At 46.1% G+C, this 22486-nt stretch overlaps 1 protein-coding gene across 3 annotated transcripts; it reads right to left on the reverse strand.

Annotated features, from left to right (window-relative positions):
- Window positions 1-697: 697 nt before the first annotated feature.
- MAF1 (MAF1 homolog, negative regulator of RNA polymerase III) lies at window positions 698-8914 on the reverse strand. 3 transcript variants are annotated; one of them, XM_066578106.1, is made up of 9 exons: window positions 8794-8914; window positions 8017-8227; window positions 6895-7003; window positions 6153-6281; window positions 5671-5836; window positions 4627-4748; window positions 4283-4402; window positions 4049-4147; window positions 698-1649 (listed from the first exon to the last, which is right to left on the reverse strand). In XM_066578106.1, exons 3-9 carry the CDS (start codon window positions 6975-6977, stop codon window positions 1628-1630), a joined length of 741 nt encoding a protein of 246 aa, XP_066434203.1. In that variant the 5' UTR covers window positions 6978-7003; window positions 8017-8227; window positions 8794-8914; the 3' UTR covers window positions 698-1627. The 3 variants fall into 3 exon arrangements, with proteins under 3 accessions (XP_066434203.1, XP_066434204.1, XP_066434205.1); XM_066578107.1 differs by lacking the exon at window positions 8794-8914 and adding an exon at window positions 8689-8710; XM_066578108.1 differs by lacking the exon at window positions 8794-8914 and adding an exon at window positions 8662-8681.
- Window positions 8915-22486: the final 13572 nt, after the last annotated feature.

Raw genomic sequence — 22486 nt, forward strand, 5'->3', positions numbered from 1 at the left:
GTACACCGCCAGATATGTACCTCTATATTAGTCACAGACCCAGCCTCTCTAGTGCACCGCCAGATATGTACCCCTATATAAGTCGCTGAACCAGCCTCTCTAGTACACCGCCAGATATGTACCTCTACATTTGTCGCTGACCGAGCCTCTCTAGTTCACCGCCAAATATGTACCTCTATATTAGTACCTGACCAAGCCTCCCTAGTACACCGCCAGATATGTACCTCTATATTAGTCGCTCACCGAGCCTTTCTAGTACACCGCTAGTTATGTACCTCTATATTAGTCGCTGACCCAGCTTCTCTAGTGCACCGCCAGATATGTACCTCTATATTAGTCGCTGACCCAGCCTCTCTAGTGCACAGCCAGATATGTACCTCTATATAAGTCGCTGTACCAGCCTCTCTAGTACACCACCAGATATGAACCTCAACAATAGTCGCTGAACGAGCCTATCTAGTACACTGCCAGATATGTACCTCTATATTAGTACCTGACCGAGCCTAAAAAAAAACAAAAAAACAAACACCTCAGTATTGACTTGTGAACCCTCAATAGTGTATGGAGCCTGTGAGAATACATCTGACCCATGAGGAACAGTCTGTGGTCCCCCCCATGGTATTTGAGTCAAGGACTTTTGCTCCATATCATCTCATCTACCCACTACCATCCACATGAATGAAGACAAGGCAATAGGTCTTGTTTCAAAGAATCTTTAATAATCTGAAGAAAAGTTACCAATTGCATAAAAAACTTCTAAAAACAAACATTCTGTAACCAACACAGTATGCAGAGGAGTAGAGTGGACCTCACACAGCTGTGATAAGTACTCCGCAGCCACGCTGTAGAGAGAGCATCTCATACAGCAGAGATAACAAGAAGTAGTCTGCAGGCAAGCTGTAAAGAGAATCTCACACAGAACGAAAAGTAATCCAAGGCCAAGCTGTAAAGAGAGTGGACCTCACGCAGCGTAGTAAGGAGTAGTCATCCTCAGCCAAACTGTGAGGAGCGCAGTCTGGGCCGGAAAGAGGAGAGGATTGCCATATGGACTAAAGGGCAACTCTACATTCTCAGCCTCGACATGAGCCCCCCTCTTTACAGAGTGCAAGGACCAATCAGAATATATACAGAACACACTCATTGTACATCAGTGCACAAGCCAGTATCAGACATGTTCACAGCCCAAAAACTGAATAAAATCAAGGCAAAAAGCTTGATACACACAGATATATAGCAGCCGGCGCTGCTATCACACATGGTAGAACGGCTGTCCAGGGATATGTTTACAAAAGAATGGTACGGACCCTCTATATACAGTAGCCAGCATCCGGTCACCGTGACCAACGGTCTTCGCTGGGAGAGTTTATAGGAACGTTCCTGATATACAGCGAGACGTTCCATCCAAGTTCCTGCAACCTTTCCAGATCTCTACATGATAATTCTCTCAGGTCATCAGCACAAGGAGTGAACCTCACCGGGATCTGCACCACAGGATAACACAGGAGATTTCAGAGCAAGGCACGTGGGAAGGATGACACAGAGGAGCAGAGGATGGAGGAGGCGAGGACAGAGGATATAAGCTCAGTCACATCCCGGGGTTGTGCTGGACGGAAAGTCTTCACGGACTCTAGGTGCACATCATTGAAGGCCTGAAAAGAAGAGACATGGGTTGAGTGTGCAGAGCGTCCCATAGACCAGATGTTGTGACGCGAGGAACGCAATAGCCTTTTTTTCCCTCTCATTTTCACTTATTTTTCAGCCTGTGCAGGAAAGGAGAAATCTGTTGGAGAATTTCATACAAAACCCAACATATTCCTAGTAAATCATAAAGAAGCCGTAGCAGCTAGAGGCCAGCAAGCTTATGAGTGTATAGTCAGGACGTTCATCATCTCACAATACAGGTGACAGCCTTAACCCTTCCCAATCCTAGGTCGGGCCTGCCCCAACATCATCATTTCCCTCCACAGCTCCGATGTCGGGACAGGCCCGACACTGCAGGAGTGCATCTGCACCCAATCATCAGACACATCGGGTGCAGATGCACTCCTGCACTGGTCCTCATCGAGGACCCCCGAGGAGAAGGCAGAAAGGGTTTTTAACCCTTTCTGCCTTCTCCTTTACACATTACATAGCGCTCAATTAGCGCTATGTAATGCAGAGAGATTCCGGCCGGCGATCATGTGACTGCCAGTGTCACCCGACCCCCAGCTGTCAAATGAACGCCGAGCCGGGAGCGAGAATGTGGAAGTATTACTTCCACATTCCCCCCCACAGTGCAGTGGGCACCTGCACCCTCCTGAACTCTGGTCAGTTCAGGAGGGTGAAGGGAAAATGTATTTTTTCTCATCCATTCTCCCCAGCTCCAATTTATTTAAAGCTGGGGAGAATGGATGAGAAAATAACTGAGTGGCACTCGCTTGGGTATCTCAGCAGTCCCACTGACAGTGAACAGAGTGCTACTGGTCTTGCACAACCAGTGCGCCGTTCAGTCCCCCTCCCCCCCCTCCCCGCCCAACCACTGTGGGGAGTGCAGTAACCCCGCAGTAAAGAGGACAGGGTACACAGGACCTCCACAGATCAGCAAGTTATTCCCTATCCTGTGAATAGGGAATAACTCGCAATTTTGGAACAACCCCCTTAAGAGTGGTGTTCCCATCTCAGCTTTTCATGACCGACATGGGAAATCCCAGCCCTCTGTTTCCGAGCACCTGTCGGAAACAGCCAAGTGCTTCAGCCTAACACGTTATACTGTTTCCGTAACTCCTATTCCCTACAATGGAAGGTAAGCAAACAACGCGGCGCTGACTTTTAAAAAAATATATATTAATATTTAAATCACTTTTCTTATTTAACAAAAAGAAATGAAAAGCAAAAGCATTGCCACCCCCTTCCTTGAGACTCATGTATCCAATATATTGATCTCCAGCATCCTGGGTAAGCAGCAGGAAAAGTAGTCCATGGAATTTTCCATCCTTTCAGTTTCTCTTTAACTTTGTCCCTTTGAGAACATTCAGTTGTACTTTCAATGAACTCAATCCAGACTTCAGTGAATACTGTACTTTACCCATCCCCCAAATATGTGCAACAACTATATATATCACGATATAATGTAGAAATACAATAGCAAAGGTTAAACCATCAACCAGATGCTTTATGATTATTTCATGGGTCACTACTTTGCTCTCGTGACTAGGTTATAGCCTATGTATCGTTTCTCTTGTACACTCAGTTTACCTAATGTGCAAGTTCAGTTGCGCCAAGCTAAATGCATCCAACCATTTGGACCATATCTTAAGGCATTTGTGTCCGGCTTTACGTTTAAGGTATATGCCTTTTTTGCCCATGGTAAGAGTTGGTTGACTTTATCCTTAAATTCCCTCAGTTGAGAGAGTGTGAGAGTGAGTGGCGGAAACACCACATCTAGCCAATGTTACGCCATCAATTTTCTTGCAACGTACAAGAGTCTCGCTACTGCTAGTTGTTCGTGCTCCTCCACTGCTATATGACGTCTATATCCTAGGATACATACTGATGGAGTAAACTCCAGATTTTATGTACAGTGTTAATCAGAGCGGACCTCACTCCAGTATCGGTTCAGTTTTGGACAACCCCATATCATATGCATCAGTCCCGCTATTTCAGTTTTACAGCGAACATACAGGGCTATTCCTTACCCTTATTTTATGCAAAAAGGCTGGAGTACGATATACTCCATGTATCAAATAGATTTGTGACAGTCTATGCGATTCTCTTAGGGACAGCCTAAGGGTCAACTCGTCCGGTTTCTTAATTATCTGCCAGGTTGGCTGGTAACTAAATCAATGGTTTCCCCATCTTGATTATAAAAAGCAGAGATGGGAATACCCCTTTAAGCAGCCAATTAGAGCTGTAGCCCATTCACAATCAACTTGTTAAACCAAACATCCTGCTTGCTGACCGTTTCCTAAGCTTCACATAGTAATAAATAAAACATCTGACAAACAAAGCCACCAACATGAGGAGATAATTTGTAGGAGGAAGGAAATTGTACAAGAACATAACATCTTACCAATCACCTCCAACGTGGCTGGGTTCATCATCTTCTATTTCTTCTTCAAGATCCATATCTAGTTCTGAGCCCACATCGGCCCGTTTATATGTGTACCCACTGAAATACAGTCAGGGAGGAAAACAGAGGTCAAGTCTACCAAAAGGTAGACAATGAAACCAGGTACAGGTGTGTACAGAGGACTGCAGAGAAGACATAGCCCTGTCTCACTGCGAGAAGCTCCACATCCATTACCTGATAGAGCGGCAGGTGAAGAACACAATTCTCTTCAGCTTCTTATTGTAGAAGAAATAGTTAAAGGACCACAAGCTGCCGTCCTCTCCAAAGGGGTCCGAGTCCAGATCAGGGTTGTAGCTGTCAAGAAGGACACCATGTTTACTAGAGACCAGAGCAGACATGACAACCGCTACAGCCTGGTAAAGAGAACCAGAGCAGGCACAAACAGCCACAGAAAAGGGGGGGGGGGGGGGGGCATCATTTACATCATTTAATGCCAACAGCTGTTCTCCATGTGACCAGCGACAGTCAGCCCCTGGGTAGTTAAAGAAGCCGCTGTCTATCTACAGAGCACTACATACCTGTAGATGTCACACTCCGATAGACAGATCTCTTCATCCACAGCGTTCCAAAGATCGGGCTTCAGGGAAGAAAAATCTTCACCCAGGGCAGACACCAGGCTGCTATTCACAGCATTCACCACCTGAGGGCGAAAGAAGCCAGTAGGGAAATTAAAGCGCAAAAAATAAAAAAATAAAAAAATAATTTTTATATCTTCACATGTATTACAGATTTATGAGACTAATAGGTTATCACAAGACAGTGTCAAGGATTTTTCCTTGCCATGTCTGCAGGACCTGTAAATATTGATAAAATCTTCTCAGTTATGGCCTTTTTACATCGGCCAACAGTCGTTTAAGCGACTGCACAAGTGCCGATGTCACCACTATGGTAGTCAGCGCTCGTGCAGAGCATTTACACTGAAAGACGTCGCAGGATCACACGCATCTTGCTTAGCACTTCACCTTCTATGTGAAGCACAGAGCATTTACACTTAATGAGAAACCAGTGACTCGACAATAGTTTTTTCGCTGACCAGTCAGCAACAAGAGAAAGACTAGTGAGCATTTTTTTCCCCCATTTACACATAACGACTACTGCTCAAATTCATTTGTTTGAATGAATTTTGAGCAATAGTTGTTACATGTAAATGGCCCATTACTGAAGACAAAGAGGAGAGGAGGGGGATGAGGCTGAAGTATGTGACATGCTGTGAGAAGAGAGGAGCCGATTGGCTCTGCCTGAGTGCTGATGTCATCCCTAAGGTCGTTGGCGCTTATGCAGAGAATTTAGACAGACTGCCACTGGATTCTTGCTTAGCGGTTCACCTATGTGCAGCGCTGAGCGGGGAGGGTTTACATGGAACAAGAAGCCAGCGATAGTTTTTATAATGACCGAAAGTCAGCAATAATGACTTGCAAACAAATAGTGAGTGATTTTTTTGCACTTACACCGCACGATTATCGCTCAAATTTGTTTGAACGCATTTTGAGCGATAATCGTTACGTGTAAATGGGCCATGAGACTACAACACTCCCATTAACCTTAGTGACCGGATCCCTTACCCAGTTCAGACTAGGCTCCCTGCTAAACTCATGGCTTCGTGCTGCACTGAAGTCATAGTCTGGCCGAAAAGACTCATTCAGAGTGGCGATGAGATAAAAGAGGGTCTTCCTGCTGCACTTATCGCTCAGTGGCCCCTCCTCATCTCCTCCAAGGCTCTTTCCCAGCCTGCAAGAAAGAAATCAAAGATCCACACAACGCATGAAACTCCCGATGCTGATTTAGTAACCGTGATAAACATCAGAAACTGGTGAGGAATGCATCTAACATAGGAAGTGAAGGCAGCGCACATACAAGTACTTCATCTCTGGTAAAAAACTACTGTGCTCTGGAGCTGCGGGCACCTAGTTCTGAGGGTACCCAGCTCTCTAGGTGGTACTATCTGTAGGATGCCCCTCCATCCCATATTCCTCCTCCTCAAAGCTGCCCATGAATGTCACTCACTGACTGAGAAAACCCCATCATTGCATCCCAATACAAGTACCTGCTGGGACTGATGCCACCCGTCTGTGGGGGAGACAGAGCTTCAAGCACATGTGGCTGCCCTTCCTGGCAAAACTGCTTGAACATGTGCTTATCATCACCGGCCATCTTACAAGAATAGCTCTCTATCCTGTAATATAAGAGAAGAATCAGTAATATATCATAAATCTTATTTATCCACTGACATAGCTGTCCAAGAGCTTATTGTTCTTTGCAGGACGGGTTTTATTTTTCAATGGTACCATTTAATATAATGCACAAAAAAAAAAAAAAAAAAAAAAAAAAAAAAAAAGGGTAAAATCATTACCTATGGAGGATGATCACCTGCTAGTTATTTTTCCTCACATCTTGCTCCTTGGCTGGCCTTTAGCTCATCTTTATTAGGACAAAGCTGTGCTTTGTGACTACAGTTTATCTACAGTGCCTAGTTTAAAGTAGTCTGGGACACACCCTGTCTGCCTCCTCTGCAGCCTGAACCAATAATGAGACAGGGGGTGTGTTCAGTTTCTTTATACCTCTCGTAAGCAGCCTTTACTTCTCCATTACCGCTGTAGCGCACCATGGGGGTTGCTTCTTCCTTTCCCAATTGCCAACGAGTTTGACATACATTTAGTTGCCACCGTTTAAACCTTCAGCCACTGGGCTATCGCTCCTGCCTTTTGTATTCACGTTATGAAATATTCGCATGAACAATAGCTTGGTGCACGGATGAGAGGGATACGCCGTATTCACAGATAACCCACCTGCCTATGATGTGCGAATCACCCGTCTCGACACATAGTTGCGAGTTCACAGCTTCAAAGCGAGAATTCTCCAGCAGTTTCATCTCCGCTATATCACACAGCGCAAAATCTAGAACAGGAGCACAGAAAACAGACTGTGGAAACAGATGAGGAGGGGGCAAACAATAACAGAGAAGACCACTAAACGTATAGAGAGGGGGTACAATAGGAGCCATGGTCGGTCGTACATTGCTTACTTCTATACAGGGTCTCACCCTCACAAATAGCAGGCAGAAGCCCCCTTGTAACCTTTTGTGAAATAAAGTTAATACCTTGCGGTTAAAAAGAAGAAAAAAAATAAAATAAAAAAAACACAGCAAGGACTAAAATGTCACTAAGGGCCAATTATTGTCCAGTGGGGACTTCTGTGGGTGGGGCACATGGGCGATTCTGATCAGAGACCCCACTCAGTCTCTTCGGCCAGATGTTATAAACCATTGCGTTAAGGTCTTTTTAGGCCACCTTCACACCAAGTCACACACTGCTTCCAACATCCTCCATGCTGCTGGCAACCCAGCTCCCTCCACCCACCTCTACCGCCATGTTGATGGGGCCCCAGCTTCCTCCACCCTTCCTCTACCACACAGATGGCAGGGCAGAGCTGGGAGAAAGCGGATGGCAGTTGCCAGCAGGGCCAGTGACAGGAGGCATAACGGGGGTCAGTGATAGGAGCCTTACAGCGATGGGTTGTACTTATGCCTGGGATGGAAGGTTACGGTTTGTATAACTGTTAGGCTGACATTATTAGCTCTCACATGGAAGCATTTACAGCTAATAATGTACGCCTAACTGTGAAACTAACCCTCCACCCCAGCCATAACTATATCCCCACGCTGCAAGGACCTTCCTGCAGGCAGCCAATCAACATTTTGTGGGCATTACATGGGTGGAAACAGCCTTCAGTACGTCACCACCCAGACTTGTGGTGGAGACATAATACAATAATACCTCCTTCCTGGACCCGGCTCCCTCCATCCTCCCTGGACCAGGCTCCCTCCACCTTCCTCTGCCGCCATCCTCCATGCCGCTGGTCTTGGCTACTCCCTACCACTGTCTACCTGTGGGCACTCTTCTCTATGGTACCTGTATGGTGGGAATCTTGGACTTCTCTTCGGCACAAGATGTGGTCCCTCGTATAACTCACGTCCGCCGCTGCCCCTTCAGTATCTCTGGCTTAAGTTTAGTCTTCTGTATGACGACGCTTCACAAACACTCGAAGCACAAAGTATTGACGCCCCCCGCCACAACATCACTGCGCCAATTGAAAGCGATTCAGATGGAGAAACAGCGAACCCTGGAGAGGAGAAACAAAACAGCTTTAATGAGAGACCCAACCAGAACACACTCCGCTCATGAAAAACAGTGCTGCTGGGGCACAGCTCTCCCCAAATGTAGGGCTCCGTGACCTCCCACACTCCGCTCATGAAAACCAGTGCTGCTGGGGCGCAGCTCTCCCCAAATGTAGGGCTCCGTGACCTCCCACACTCCACTCCTGAAAAACACTGCTGCTGGGGCACAGCTCTCCCCAAATGTAGGGCTCCGTGACCTCCCACACTCTGAGCAGCTATGAGGACCCTGCTCCCTCCACCTCCTATCACACTACTAGCCATTTCCTATCACCTTCCAGGCGCAAAACATACAAAATACAGAGAAGCAAACCTGCAGCTCAACAACAGCCAGAACAACCAGTACAACACAAAGGAGATTAAACCCCCGAACCACACTGACCAGTCAGGGCACCTCTAACCAGCGCACCTGCCAGCCTGAGGAACCTTCCCCCTTCCTTCACGGCTACACCCCCATTGTTCTCCCCCGTATGAGCGGGGGTACACCACATAGCCGCAGTAATGACACTTTTACCTTCGTCCTCCTTTATTTCCGCAATAATCCCTCCGTAATGACGTCACATCCGTCACCCCCGTTATAAACAAACCGAGCGACTGCCAGAGGACGCACCGCACGTCACGACGTCATCAAGGACTGTGCGGCAATTGGTCGCACACGGTCTTTGGGCGGGGCTACAACGGCTGCATCCCCGGAATGCATATTAGCACTTTCTGCTTAGCTTAAGCAGCGCTGCTGATTAGAGCCACTTGATTGGCTCTTCGGCACCACGTGACTATACAGCGTGCACGCGGATTGCCTTCAGCAGCCGTGCACTACACACTACAGTTAAGCAGACGTGCACTACACACTACACTTAAGCAGCACGGGGTTAGGGTTTAGGGTTAGGTGTAGGGTTAGGGTTGGGGTTAGGGTTTAGTGTTAGGTTTAGGTAAACCTAACCCTAAACCTAACCCCGTGCTGCTTAAAGGAGATGTCCCGCGCCGAAACGGGTTTTTTTTTTTTTAACCCCCCCCCCGTTCGGCGCGAGACAACCCCGATGCAGGGGTTAAAAAAACCACCCGCACAGCGCTTACCTGAATCCCGGCGGTCCGGTGACTTCAATACTTACCGCTGAAGATGGCCGCCGGGATCCTCTATCTTCGTGGACCGCAGCTCTTCTGTGCGGTCCACTGCCGATTCCAGCCTCCTGATTGGCTGGAATCGGCACGTGACGGGGCGGAGCTACACGGAGCTACACGGAGCCCCATAGAGAACAGCAGAAGACCCGGACTGCGCAAGCGCGGCTAATTTGGCCATCGGAGGCCAAAAATTAGTCGGCACCATGGAGACCAGGACGCTAGCAACGGAGCAGGTAAGTAAAAAACTTTTTATAACTTCTGTATGGCTCATAATTAATGCACAATGTATATTACAAAGTGCATTATTATGGCCATACAGAAGTGTATAACCCCACTTACTGCCTCGGGACATCTCCTTTAAGTGTAGTGTGTAGTGCACGGCTGCTGAAGGCAATGCGCGTGCACGCTGTGTCGTGGTGCCGAAGAGCCAATCAGGTGGCTCTAATCAGCAGCGCTGCTTAAAGCTAAGCAGAAAGTGCTAATATGCCCCCGGAATGTGTTCGATGTGCACTGCGGATTCTAAACCGGCGTCGTGGGAACGTCTTGAGTGTGACAGCCGGAGGTGTTCCCCAGACTACCTACAGAGGTCCCCACACAGCGCCGCAAGCATAGGAGGCCCCTATAATACTCGGCGCAGGGGCCCCTCAGTTACATCAACCAGAAATGTTTCCCCGATTACCTCAGAAATAATGAGTCCCCAGATCCCTCAATCACAGATTTCCCTTCGGATTACCTCACACAGATGTCTCCCAGACTACGTGCAGATGTCCCCACACATCACCTCAGAAACTGGTGTCCCCCAATATTACGTCACACACCGATGTCACCCCAGATTACCTCAGACACCGATGTCCCCCCAATATGACCTCAGACACAGATGTCCCCCCAATATGACCTCAGACACAGATGTCCCCCCAATATTACCTCAGACACCGATGTCCCCCCAATATTACCTCACACACTTATGTCCCCCCAATATGACCTCAGACACCGATGTCCCCCCAATATTACCTCACACACTTATGTCCCCCCAATATTACCTCAGACACCGATGTCCCCCCAATATTACCTCACACACTTATGTCCCCCCAATATGACCTCAGACACCGATGTCTCCCCAATATTACCTCAGGCACCAATGTCTCCCCAATATTACCTCAGACACCAATGTCCCCCAATATTACCTCAGACACTGATGTCCCCCAATATTACCTCACACACTTATGTCCCCCCAGATTACCTCACACACTGATGTCCCCCCAATATTACCTCACACACGGTTGTCCTCCCAGATTACCTCAGACACCAATGTCTCCCCAATATTACCTCAGACACCAATGTCTTCCCAATATTACCTCAGACACCGATGTCCCCCCAATATTACCTCAGACACCGATGTTCCCCCAATATTACCTCACGCACTGATGTCCCCCGAATATTACCTCAGACACCGATGTCCCCCCAGATTATTTCAGACACTGATGGCCCCCCAATATTACCTTAGACACCGATGTCCCCCCAATATTACCTCAGACACCAATGTGCCCCCAATATTACCTCAGACACCTGTTCCCCCAATATTACCTTAGACACCGATGTCCCCCCAGATTATTTCAGACACTGATGTCCCCCCAATATTACCCCAGACACCGATGTTCCCCCAATATTACCTCACACACCGATGTCCCCCCAATATTACCTCAGACACCGATGTCCCGCAAATATTACCTCACGCACTGATGTCCCCCCAATTTACCTCAGACACCGATGTCCCCCCAGATTACTTCAGACACCGATGTCCCCCCAATATCACCTCACACACTTATGTCCCCCCAATATTACCTTACACACTTATGTTCCCCCAGTATTACCTTACACTGATGTCCCACCAACATTAATTTACACTGATGTCCTCCCAATATTACCTCACACACGGTTGTCCTCCCAGATTACCTCAGACACCAATGTCTTCCCAATATTACCTCAGACACCGATGTCCCCCCAATATTACCTCAGACACCGATGTTCCCCCAATATTACCTCAGGCACCAATGTTCCCCCAATATTACCTCAGGCATCGATGTTCCCCCAATATTACCTCAGGCACCAATGTTCCCCCAATATTACCTCACGCACTGATGTCCCCCGAATATTACCTCAGACACCGATGTCCCCCCAGATTATTTCAGACACTGATGGCCCCCCAATATTACCTTAGACACCGATGTCCCCCCAATATTACCTCAGACACCAATGTGCCCCCAATATTACCTCAGACACCTGTTCCCCCAATATTACCTTAGACACCGATGTCCCCCCAGATTATTTCAGACACTGATGTCCCCCCAATATTACCTCAGACACCGATGTCCCCCAAATATTACCTCAGACACCGATGTCCCCCCAATATTACCTCACACACTTATGTCCCCCCAGTATTACCTTACACTGATGTCCCACCAATATTAATTTACACCAATGTCCTCTCTATATTACTTTACACTGATGTCCCCCCCCCCCCAATATTACCTAAGACACCGATGTCCACTCCAATATTCCACACAAATTACTTCACACGGATGTCCCCCTAATATTACCTCACACCAATGTCCCCCCAATATTATCTCACACCAATGTCCCCTCAATGTTACCTCACACGCTGATATCCACACAGATTACTGCACACAGATGTCTCCCCAATATTACCTCAGACACCGATGTCCCCCTAGTTTGCCTCACACTGATGTCCCCACAGATTACCTCACACAGATGTTTCCCAGGTTATGTGCAGATGTCCACCGAATATTACCTCACACACTGTTGTCCCCCCAGATTGCCTCACACCGATGTCTCCCCAATATTACCTCAGACACCAATGTCCCTGCATATTGCCTCACACCGATGTCTCCCCAATTTTACCTCAGACACTGATGTCCCCCCAGATTACCTTACACATCGATGTCCCCCCAGATTACTTGACACATTGATGCCCCCCAGATTACTTCATGCACCGATGTGCCCCCGGATTACCTCAAAATCAGATATTCCCCCAGATTACTTTACATTCAGATTTCCTGGACGCAAATTAGATTTTATGATATATTGCTTTTCTCCACTTAGGCCACTTTCACACAGCTGAGAAAATCAAACGAAACAAGCATGAATATGAACCCCATTCTTTTGAATGGAGTCGAATTTATGACAGATTTTTTCCCCACATCGCAGTTTCACGGCCCAATATCACACTCCACTGTGTGTAGGAAGCCCTAGCTGTTAAGAACCGCTGCACGGTCACATAATCTTTCAGGCGTTGGGTTCCAAATTAGTTCGTATCTGGGTGCACCAAGGAGGCCAAGAACTAGACAGAGTCAGTTTTCAGTTCCCACAGATACGTAGAGTTGAGCCACGGCAAGTATACAGCTCACTCTGCTTAAGGCGCGCGTATGCTGAACGTTTATTAACTTTGCATAGGTTTCTCAATACAGGAAAGGAATGCGTCATTAGTCACGGCGTTAATCTCATTGGGTTAGAAAAACATTACAGCATAGTGTGAGAATATATATGAAATGTCCTTTAAATGTTTATTTCTCCCGACGTTATCTAGTCCTCCCTTGTGAGTTTGGATGGTCGCAGCGTCTTATTAGCACAATTCGTTCTTTTCCCAAATCTCAGGGCGTGGGGGAGTCTCTTCTGATAACGATTGTACCAGGCTTGGTTCTCGGAAGAAAAGAAACATTGTACCGTATCTCATGCTCTAAAGTTTATTTCTGCTTGAATTATTGTTTCACTACGCACAAGCTGATTTATATATTATAATGCTCCATTTTGTATCTAGCGGCCATTTTGTGACAGATTCTTTATTTTTTTATGGACCTGTACCTTCTCATAGCTATACTGCTTTTCGAGTTATTTTCCATTTCTTTGGTTATTTTACCGTAGATTTTTTTCTTAGGTTTAATCTTCAATTTGGTTTTTTTGCTAGATGTCACAGTTTTTATGAACTTGTGACTTATTGAGATGTCTTAACTCCCCAAAAGTCACATTGAAACTTGAAAAATCCTCCCGAAAATGTCACTTTTTTAATTGTAGATTTTGAATTTATTTGATTTAGAACATTTTTTAACTGATTACTGGCATAACTAATTTTAGTCTTAAGGCTTCTTTAACATAGTATTTTAGGCTGAAGGGAGACAATGTCCATATGATTCACGTGGGCGACAGGGATATTGCAGCTGTGTTTCTGCGATTTTGTAGCGTCAGTGAAGATTTTACATCGCTTCGCTGCCGCCAGCGATACAGTCATGAGAAGGTTAAGCCCTACCCCTAAAATAACTGCGTTTCGTGAAAAAAAACAGCAATACTTACCTAGCAGGCTGGGTTCTGGTTTCTCCCGCTGCAGTCCGGAGCTCCACTGTACGTCCTGCAGTCCTCGTTCACCCACAAAAGATCCCTTCCTGGTTGCGGGATTCAAAAATGCCACTTCCCGGAAGCGACGGCTCTGATTGCTTCACCCAGCGCTACTCAGCCAATCAATGCGGTGCACGATGAGCCAATGTGCGGGCTGTGATTGGTTCATCCAGCTCTGCATTGATTGGTTCTTCAAACTCTGCTCAGCCAATCACGTTGTGGAGGCGGGGTCTATGAATTGGCTGAGCCACAGCATTGATTGGCCAATTCATAAATCCAGTCTCCACAACGTGATTAGTTCTTCTGTGGGAGAACGAGGACTGCAGGGCGAACAGTGGCGCTCCGGAGAGCAGCGGGAGGACCTGGAACCCAGCCTGCTAGGTAATATAAGTGCTACAAAATATTGTAAATCGCTTAAATATTGAGCATGCCACGATCTTGCAACATAGCATCAGTGAAAACATTGCTAATGTGAAGGAACCCATTCGAAAGCATGAGCTTCATATACACGCGATTTGTAGCGCTGTCGCATCACGAGAAAGTCACGCAAATTTGCCGCCCGTGTGAAAGCAGCCTATGAGCCAGTAAATTTTTTCCCTTTTATATTTTAGTGGTCATAATGTTTTAATTTTTGAATCAGTGTAGCTGTGTGACACCTTTTAATTTGCTAGATGAATTTTAGTTCCTATAAAAACCAATTTCGGGTCTATATAATGTATTTAATAACTTTTATTATTTTTTTATTTTTTTGCTACGTAGGCAGTGGGAAAAAGCTATTTCACCCCAGTTTTTTATTTATTTTTATTGCGTTCACAGTGTAGTATAAATATTATGTTCCCTTTTATTCTACGGGTCATTATGATTATGACAGCATCAAATTTATAGAGGTTTTATTATGTTTTACCACTTTTGCACAATAGAAGCACATTTTGTTTTAAAAAGAGACTTTTTGCGTGGTACCACATTCCAGCCTTTTACATTCCACTTGGTTGTTTTTAAGACAGGCTTTTGCCTTCGCTTCAAGGACCTACAGGGACGCCAGTATCCGAGAACGGTCTTTGCAGTTTCACGGATAGCGTCTCTTGTGAAATTCCAAGCTGTCTCTGGCTCATCTGGGAGATTGCCCAGAGCGTGGAACCAGTTTTCGATTGCGATATTGTATTGACATTCGAGTGCTGGATTTTCCCTCAAGGCGTCAACGTTTAATAAAAGTTGTGATCTGGTCTTATGGGGCGGACGGAGTGGAACTGCTATTTCGGCAACAAGCAAACAGGGGTCTGTGTTTGCTGGAGCTTCTGCCCCGCCATATACTCGACACGATTTGACAGAATTGCAAAGACGAATGAGTAAATGGTCCAGTTCCTTTTTTGTACTGATAACACGCTCCCTGAGCTATTGATTGCAATCCCTGCTAGCCATCATACTAGCAGTCAAACCAATTCTGCTGTCACACGGCTAACTGTCTGACCATTGTCTATGTGTATAGCATCCCTCACTCTCCACCTCACCATACCGTGCACATCTCCAGCCCCTTTACCTTCTGTATCACCCCATTACTTGTAGTATGTAAGCTCGTTGGAGCAGGACCCTCACCCCTATTGTTTCCATCAACTGATTACTATGTAACCGTGGTTGTGAAATTTTTGTACTTTTGTCTTTCTGTATTCCCCCTGTCTTTGTAAGCGCTGCAGAATATGTTGGCGCTATACAAATAAAGATTATTATTATTATTGTACGTCCATCGTTAGATATCCAGCTAAACCTATGAATGTTACGTCTCTGGAACCAGGACCCTGTAACTGTGAGGCTCATTGAGGCACAGAATGACAGCATCCGTTGTGAATTGTCATTCGTTGGGCCTTCGCCAAAGGGTCCAAAGACGTCTTTGTAGCCAGGAGTCCGGGGACCTGGGTTTGCATTCAGGTCACCAAGCACTATGAGTACATCGTGTGGAGGGACGGACTGCACGGTGGCAGGAAGCTGGTCATAAAAGGCATCTTTGTCTGCAGCTGTGTATCCTTCAGTTTGTGCATGTTCTTCAGTTGGCTTAAGGACGTGTTCCGGGCAAAGACCAAGAAAGACAGGGAGCGGTACTATAATTCTCTGGCTGATGAAGCTGAGGAGGGTCTGAAGTCAAACAGTCTAACAGCAACATACAAAGCAGTCGTCAGAATCCAAGGGTCCTTAGGGACCAGTCAAAATACTCCAATCCACAAATTTGATGGCAGCCCTTGTACCAACCATGACGAGACTCTTCAACGCTGGCGTGAACATTCCGCCCTAAACCATTCGCCACCTAATCAGTGCCATGACCTCACATCCACTGCTGTGGATGACCATTTTGTGCCTATGGATGCTCCGTCACGGGAAGAGGTCCGTTCTATTCAGAAAATTAGATATGGACGCGCCGCCAGCTCAGATGGCATTCCACCTGAACTGCTAAAATGTGCAATTGAGCCGATAAGCACTGCTTTACATCAGCTATTTCTGCGCGTCTGGTCTTGTGGGAAAGTCACTATCGAATGGAAGTAGGGCATCATCCTCGTTCTGTACAAGGGGAAGGGCCCAAAAACATGCACTAGCTACAGGCTGATAACGCTCCTTTCAGTTCCTGGCAAGGTCTTCGTGCACGTTCTACTCTCAAAGATACAACCACTCCTGACCTCCAAGCGGAGACCCCAGCAGTCATGCTTCACGGCAGGCCGCTCCACCAGGGATGCCATACTCACTCTTAGGCTCCTCTCAGAAATGTATAGAGAATTTAACAAACCGCTCCTCGTTGTGTATATCGATCTCAAGGGGGCATTCGACTCAGTCAACAGAGAAGCCCTCTGGAAGGCCTTGCATGGCATTGGCGTCCCCACATTCCTTCTAAACCTACTAAAAGACATGCATGACGGCACATCCACCAAAGTCCGTGTCAACAGTTCAACCTCTGCTAGTTTTGAGACCTTGTCTGGTGTTCAATAAGGTTGCGTCTTGGCTCCCGCACTCTTCCGCAGGGCCATGGACTGGATTCTTCAGCGTATTGTCCAATGTAATGGGGTCACTCTTACAGAGTACCACTTCACCGACCTGGACTACGCTGACGATGTTGCACTCTTGGATGTTGCATCTAATAATCTGAGACACTCATTGGAATAGTTCGATTTTGAGGCATCCTGTCTTGGGCTTCACATCTGGCAAAAAAAAAAGCACAAGCTGCAGAATCTATGATCCGGCGCAATCCCTACGGACCTAAACGTAAACGGCCAGAGAGTTGACGCTGTCAGTGAGTTTGTGTACCTCGGAAGCGTTCAGCACACAGATGGGAGGGTGCTTCCAGACACCCTGCGGAGAATAGCGCTGGAAGCCTCGGCGATGAGGTCTCTGGATAAACTCTGGTGGAGGCAGAACATAATACTCAGGACTAAGATTCGATTTTACCAGACCTGCGTAATGCCAATATTATTGTACGGCTCAGAGACTTGGACCTTGCTGTCACAAACCACTGAGTCCTTTCAGATGCGATGCCAACGCTAGATTTTCTGTGTCCGTTGGTTTTACTTCATCAGAAACAGGGAGATACAGGCTTGCACGGGGCTTGAGTGAATCACAAAAACAATAACAAGGAGATGACTTGCACTTTTTGGTCATGTTGCACGCTTCTCAGAAGATGTCCCAGCCCACTGTGCTCTAACCACTGCAATTGCTAGGAAAATCGAGAGACGACTTCCTGCCGGATGGTGGAGGCCTCCTGGTTGTCTGCAGTGCTCGCGGGTGCAACACATAGGCAACGGTCCCTTCTCTGACATCAACACTGAATGAAACAATGCTCTCGGTTGTGGTCATTCTAGATCGGCGCTACGGACCCTCGTTGTCCAAGCGAGATAACTAACTAACATTCCAGGAACAGAGCATTTGTATTTCTCAGTCAATACAGCTATATCTGGCCTGTTTTCTGTGAAACAACTCGTAACTTGAAATATAATCCCTCCCACGAAAATAAACCCTAGCTAAACTACATGAAAAAAAACTGCAATGCTCACCTAGCCGGCAGCGTCTGAGTCCCTCTCGCTAGTCTGCGTCAGGCTGCCATGTCCTCAGCGTTGACACAGCACTCTCATTCTGGCGACAGTGCTTTGAATACCTAGCAACCAGCAAGCGAGTGTTGTGATTGGATCACGAGCGCCACTAGCTCAATCATTCACAGCCATTCTGATTGGCTGAGCAACGGCGCTTGTGATCGAATCACAGCACACGCTTGCTGGAGGCAGAGTATTGAAAGCCCTGTCACTAGAAAGAGAGTGCTATGTCGACGCTAAGGATTACACTGCAGCCTGCCGCAGCGCCAGAAACAACAGTGAGGGACTCAGACTCAGACAGGGGGCCTTAGTAGCAGTGGTATCAGGAATGACTCTGAAGTACCTCACATAAGACCCTTCTCCTCACACCACAATGGGACATTAGAGTAGAGATTTACCAAACCATTGCAACAAACACAGACCTAGGCAAAACTGAAGATGAAATCCTACCTATTTCTACTCATCCTCAACACAAATTGTGTATCAGTTTCACCTGCTTTGATGCCAATGAAAGTGACAGCAGTCGCACTGGAGAGGCAACAGCAAAATAACTCCTAAGAAAGGAATGGTTTTGCAGATAGTGACATTTCTAGACAAAATAGCACATGCACCAAGCAGAATCAGGAAGACCGTGTGGGAGCTGAGAGTACAGTGCTGACATCATTGTTGATAACAGCTTGTAGAATACATAATATTGCAAATCATTGTTGCCTGTCAGTTCCTTATTTTGTTTTAGACATTTTTATATATAGAATTTGTATAGTTTCGGATTACAGGGCGCGTATGGCAACGGTTTTGTTTGGCGTAGGTGGTGAATCATTTTCTTTTTTATATGTGGTATATATATTTTTTTATTTTGTAATTTTTTTAACTTATGTTTATAACTATTTTATTAACATCTATGTCCCCCTAGGATCCTGCAGCTTTGCTGTGGCAGTGGGCATCTGCGCAGTCATGTGATTGCTGGGTTTGCTTAACGGAAGTTAAAAACCACTTCTGCCTTTTCTTCCAGGATTTTGGCTGTAAGGCTGGCTCCACATGGGTGATCGCGATTTTGCCACGAGAAAATTGTAGCAAAATCGCATCTTTTTTCATTGCATTTTGTTAGCGTTAGCGATGCTTTTCTGGAGAATAAAATCGCGTACGTCAATGGGACTTTGTAATAATAAGATCGCAACGCGCATTTGTAGTGTTGCAATGCGATAAAAAGAAGCCTCCATAGGAATACATGGGAGATAAAAAAAATCGCACATCGCATAAAGATAGAGCATGACACAATTTTTTTATTCCCTCAACATCGCATCAGTGAAATCATCGCAGATGTGAATGAAACCATTGTAAATCATTGGTTTCATATCCTGCTTTTTTACTGACTATCACAGCGGACGAAAATCGCGCAATTTTCTCGCCCTTGTGGAGCCAGCCTTTCGTCTTCAGCTATATTGCAGGAGCTTTAATCCCGCGCCTTATTTTTACTATCGGCCGAGGTTAAAGCCCAGGTCCAAGTGCTGTATGTTTACTTTGCTTGATCCTCAATGGGGTTAAAGGCACAGGGTGGTCACCAAATATTGATTTGATCTCTCTTTTGTTCATTTGCTTTGCATTTTGTTAATTGACGAAAATAAATTAATAAGGCTCAATGCACGCGGGTGTATTTGCATTGCAGGATCTGGAGTGAGTGTTCGCCTTCGGATTCCGCAGCAAATACCGCCCATACACATGCTTTGCAAAACACTTTTCCATGCCCACGAGCGGAAATCAACTGCGTTTTCCTGCTCGCGGGGGAAAAAGCTCAGCATGTCCTATTATAGTGCGAGCCTTGTACATATGGCTTCCAATGCAGTCAATGGAAGCCGTCAGTCCCGCGGTGAGTTGCCACGGATCCACGACATAAACGAAGCATCATTCTTTGCACTGCGCATGTGCGGTGGCGCGACCGCCAGGACACATCCGGCAGAGCGGAGAGAAGACAACATGACAGGTACGCGGGGGTCATTGCCGTGGCACAGGGTCTGATTCTTAAGCGAGATTTCGCAGTCGAAATCCGACCTGGCAGTGTGCATTCGGCCTAACACTTCTATATTTGACAGTACTTTGCATCATCGTATTATGAACATGCCAGGTAAGGGCTTCCACATATGGTTATAGAATTTTATCTAGCTATACAATGGTATCGGGCATCCTTTCAATGGATTTACACCTTTGTGGAATAAAAGGTTGCAAACTGTAGATTCTGTGGTTCCATAAAGGTTAATTCATTCTGACCAATCAAATTATCAAGCTGGTGACAATAGGATATGAAGTTGTTTGGAGAACAGGTCAGAGGGATCAGAGTCTAATGACCCTTTCACACGGAACGACAGTCGGGTAAACGACTGCATGAGCGCTGACGTCACCGCTAAGGTCGTTAACGCTCGTGCAGAGCGTTTAGACTGACAGACTTCACCGCTGGTTCGCGGGCTTCTCCCTCAGCGCTTCACCTTCTATGTGAAACGCTGAGCGTGGAGCGTTTACACTGAACAACAAGCCCGCGATCCAGTGATGGTTTTGATGCTGACTGAATTGTGTTTGCTTGAACACATTTTGAGCGATAATCATCCCGTGTAAATGGGCCATTAGACCCTGTAATTATCTGGATCATCCAGAATACGCTTACAGATTCTAACATATGGATCCCGATCCAGAATCACCACATTAACTCCTTTATCAGATGATTTAATGATAATATTCTTATCCTGTTCAAGTGACCATAAAGAATGCAATTCACTGGCTGATAGATTGCAAAAGGGCAAACCTTGTCTTAATGGTTCTTGCAGTTCAGATAGCACGATCTTTTCAAAGATTTTAATATATGGACAATCAAAAGAAGGAGGGGATCCTTCACCCAGATCCTTCCTCATCACCTGAATCCCTCTAGCCATCAGCCCACAACTCCTTCAATAATATGTAATCTCAGATCTTCGACAACCTTTGTCAAAATGCCAGTGTATACCTAGATAAAATTCTACGTCCGTATGTGGAAGCTCTTGCCTCGTATATTCGTGATATGATGGACATGCTCAGACACTTGGAGCCTGCTTTAATTACTGATGACATGAAACTTGCTAGCCTTGATGTAGAAGCCCTACATAGTTCTATACTACAGGCCGTGTCATATTACCTTCAACAAAGAGGGACCCAGTATAGATGTCATAGTGTCTTCATTTTACAGCTTAGTTCATTTGTTCTGGAGCTTATTTTTTTCCTCTTTGATAGGAACAGCCGTGGGGAGCCGTGTGCCCCCACTCAAGGCCCTTTTACATGCAAAGTTCATTGCTTACACTGCAGAACCACTGAAAGAACTGACAATATTTTTACATAAAGTTACATGTGCAGTTAATGGCTTTAATCTCCTGCATTTTACTCTAGGAATTGTTTGCTCAGGTGGGTGTGTGTTTAGGCGATTGTTATTGAGCAAACATCTGGCCAGCAGATTCTATTCTTCTTCTCTTGGCGGAGTAAACATTGCACTCATTATTATGCAAAGCAAAATAAGGCCATTGCTTAGCAGCTGGAAACACTGAACGAACTGCATTCAAACTGCAAGAATTTCCAGAGGTCAAACAATGGATTTTATGCCAGCCTGAAAACTTTGGCTAACATAGGATCGTATACTGACCACAAGATCAGAATTATCAGTACGTTTTACTTAAGGGCTAATGATATTCAGAAGATTTTTGGACGATTTTGTGCAGTGACAAAGACTTGTCAAATGTCTGAACACCAAGAGCTTGAATCACCTTTAGAAGAGGGAGGATTCTCAGTGATAGACTGGTACATAGTAATTTGGAACCAGTTCTAAATCTGGAAATGTAGCTGCATTGAGACATCATCAAATGAACATTCAGATACTGTGACTGTAAGGCATGTAGCTATATTTGAAAGGCCTCATATCCATGGGCGGATTGAATTCCGCATGCGGGAGGCCACAGCAGAATCCAACCCTGCCAGTTGAAGAGGACACTGCGGGTATCCTACTTACCTGTCCGGGTCTTCTGCGGGTCTTCCATCTTCTCCACTGTGGATGTGGGTAGAAGCACCGCTGGCGCGCCACTGCACATCCACAATGGAGTTTTGATTTTTTAAACTCTGCCGTGGTTTGGATGGCTTCCATTGACATCAATGGAAGCCGTCCGTGCGGGATTCGCACTGAAATGGATCATGCTGCGATTTTTTTTTCTAATTTAGATGCGGACGGCCATGTATCCCTATAAGTGGCTTGATTTAGGGATCTTCCACGCAGGTACCCGTGCGAATTATGCAGATCAGATCTGCCCGTGGATAATGGGCCTAACTTGTTTGAAGGGGTGCCAACAGGCAAGAGATTTCTGAGTATGGATTTTTTTCATTGCAAGTCATGCAGTGTAGTCTATTTAGTGACATGCTTTTGTCCCCCGGATTATGTAAGCAAGACATGCAACAATATAGGCCACAAATTCTTGCCTATGTTGCATTATCCTGCGGAATAAAGAAAGACCTTCAGCATCCCACATGAGAATCTATATATATAAAGGTGAAAGCCCTCACAGACTGACTCACTGACTGACCAACTCGCCACTAATTCTCTAACTTCCCGAA

This window comes from Eleutherodactylus coqui, chromosome 9 (genome assembly GCF_035609145.1).
Source record: "Eleutherodactylus coqui strain aEleCoq1 chromosome 9, aEleCoq1.hap1, whole genome shotgun sequence".
NCBI lineage: Eukaryota > Metazoa > Chordata > Amphibia > Anura > Eleutherodactylidae > Eleutherodactylus > Eleutherodactylus coqui.

Bases quoted from the DNA above. Each gene is read 5' to 3' on its own strand.
- MAF1 (XM_066578106.1), bottom strand. From the start codon at position 6,977: ATGAAACTGCTGGAGAATTCTCGCTTTGAAGCTGTGAACTCGCAACTA. The intron at 5,837-6,152 runs GTACTTGTATTG...TCTTTCTTGCAG, and splicing joins GGTGGCATCAGTCCCAGCAG to GCTGGGAAAGAGCCTTGGAG. The intron at 1,650-4,048 runs GTAAGATGTTAT...TCTTCTTTTCAG, and splicing joins AGCCACGTTGGAGGTGATTG to GCCTTCAATGATGTGCACCT.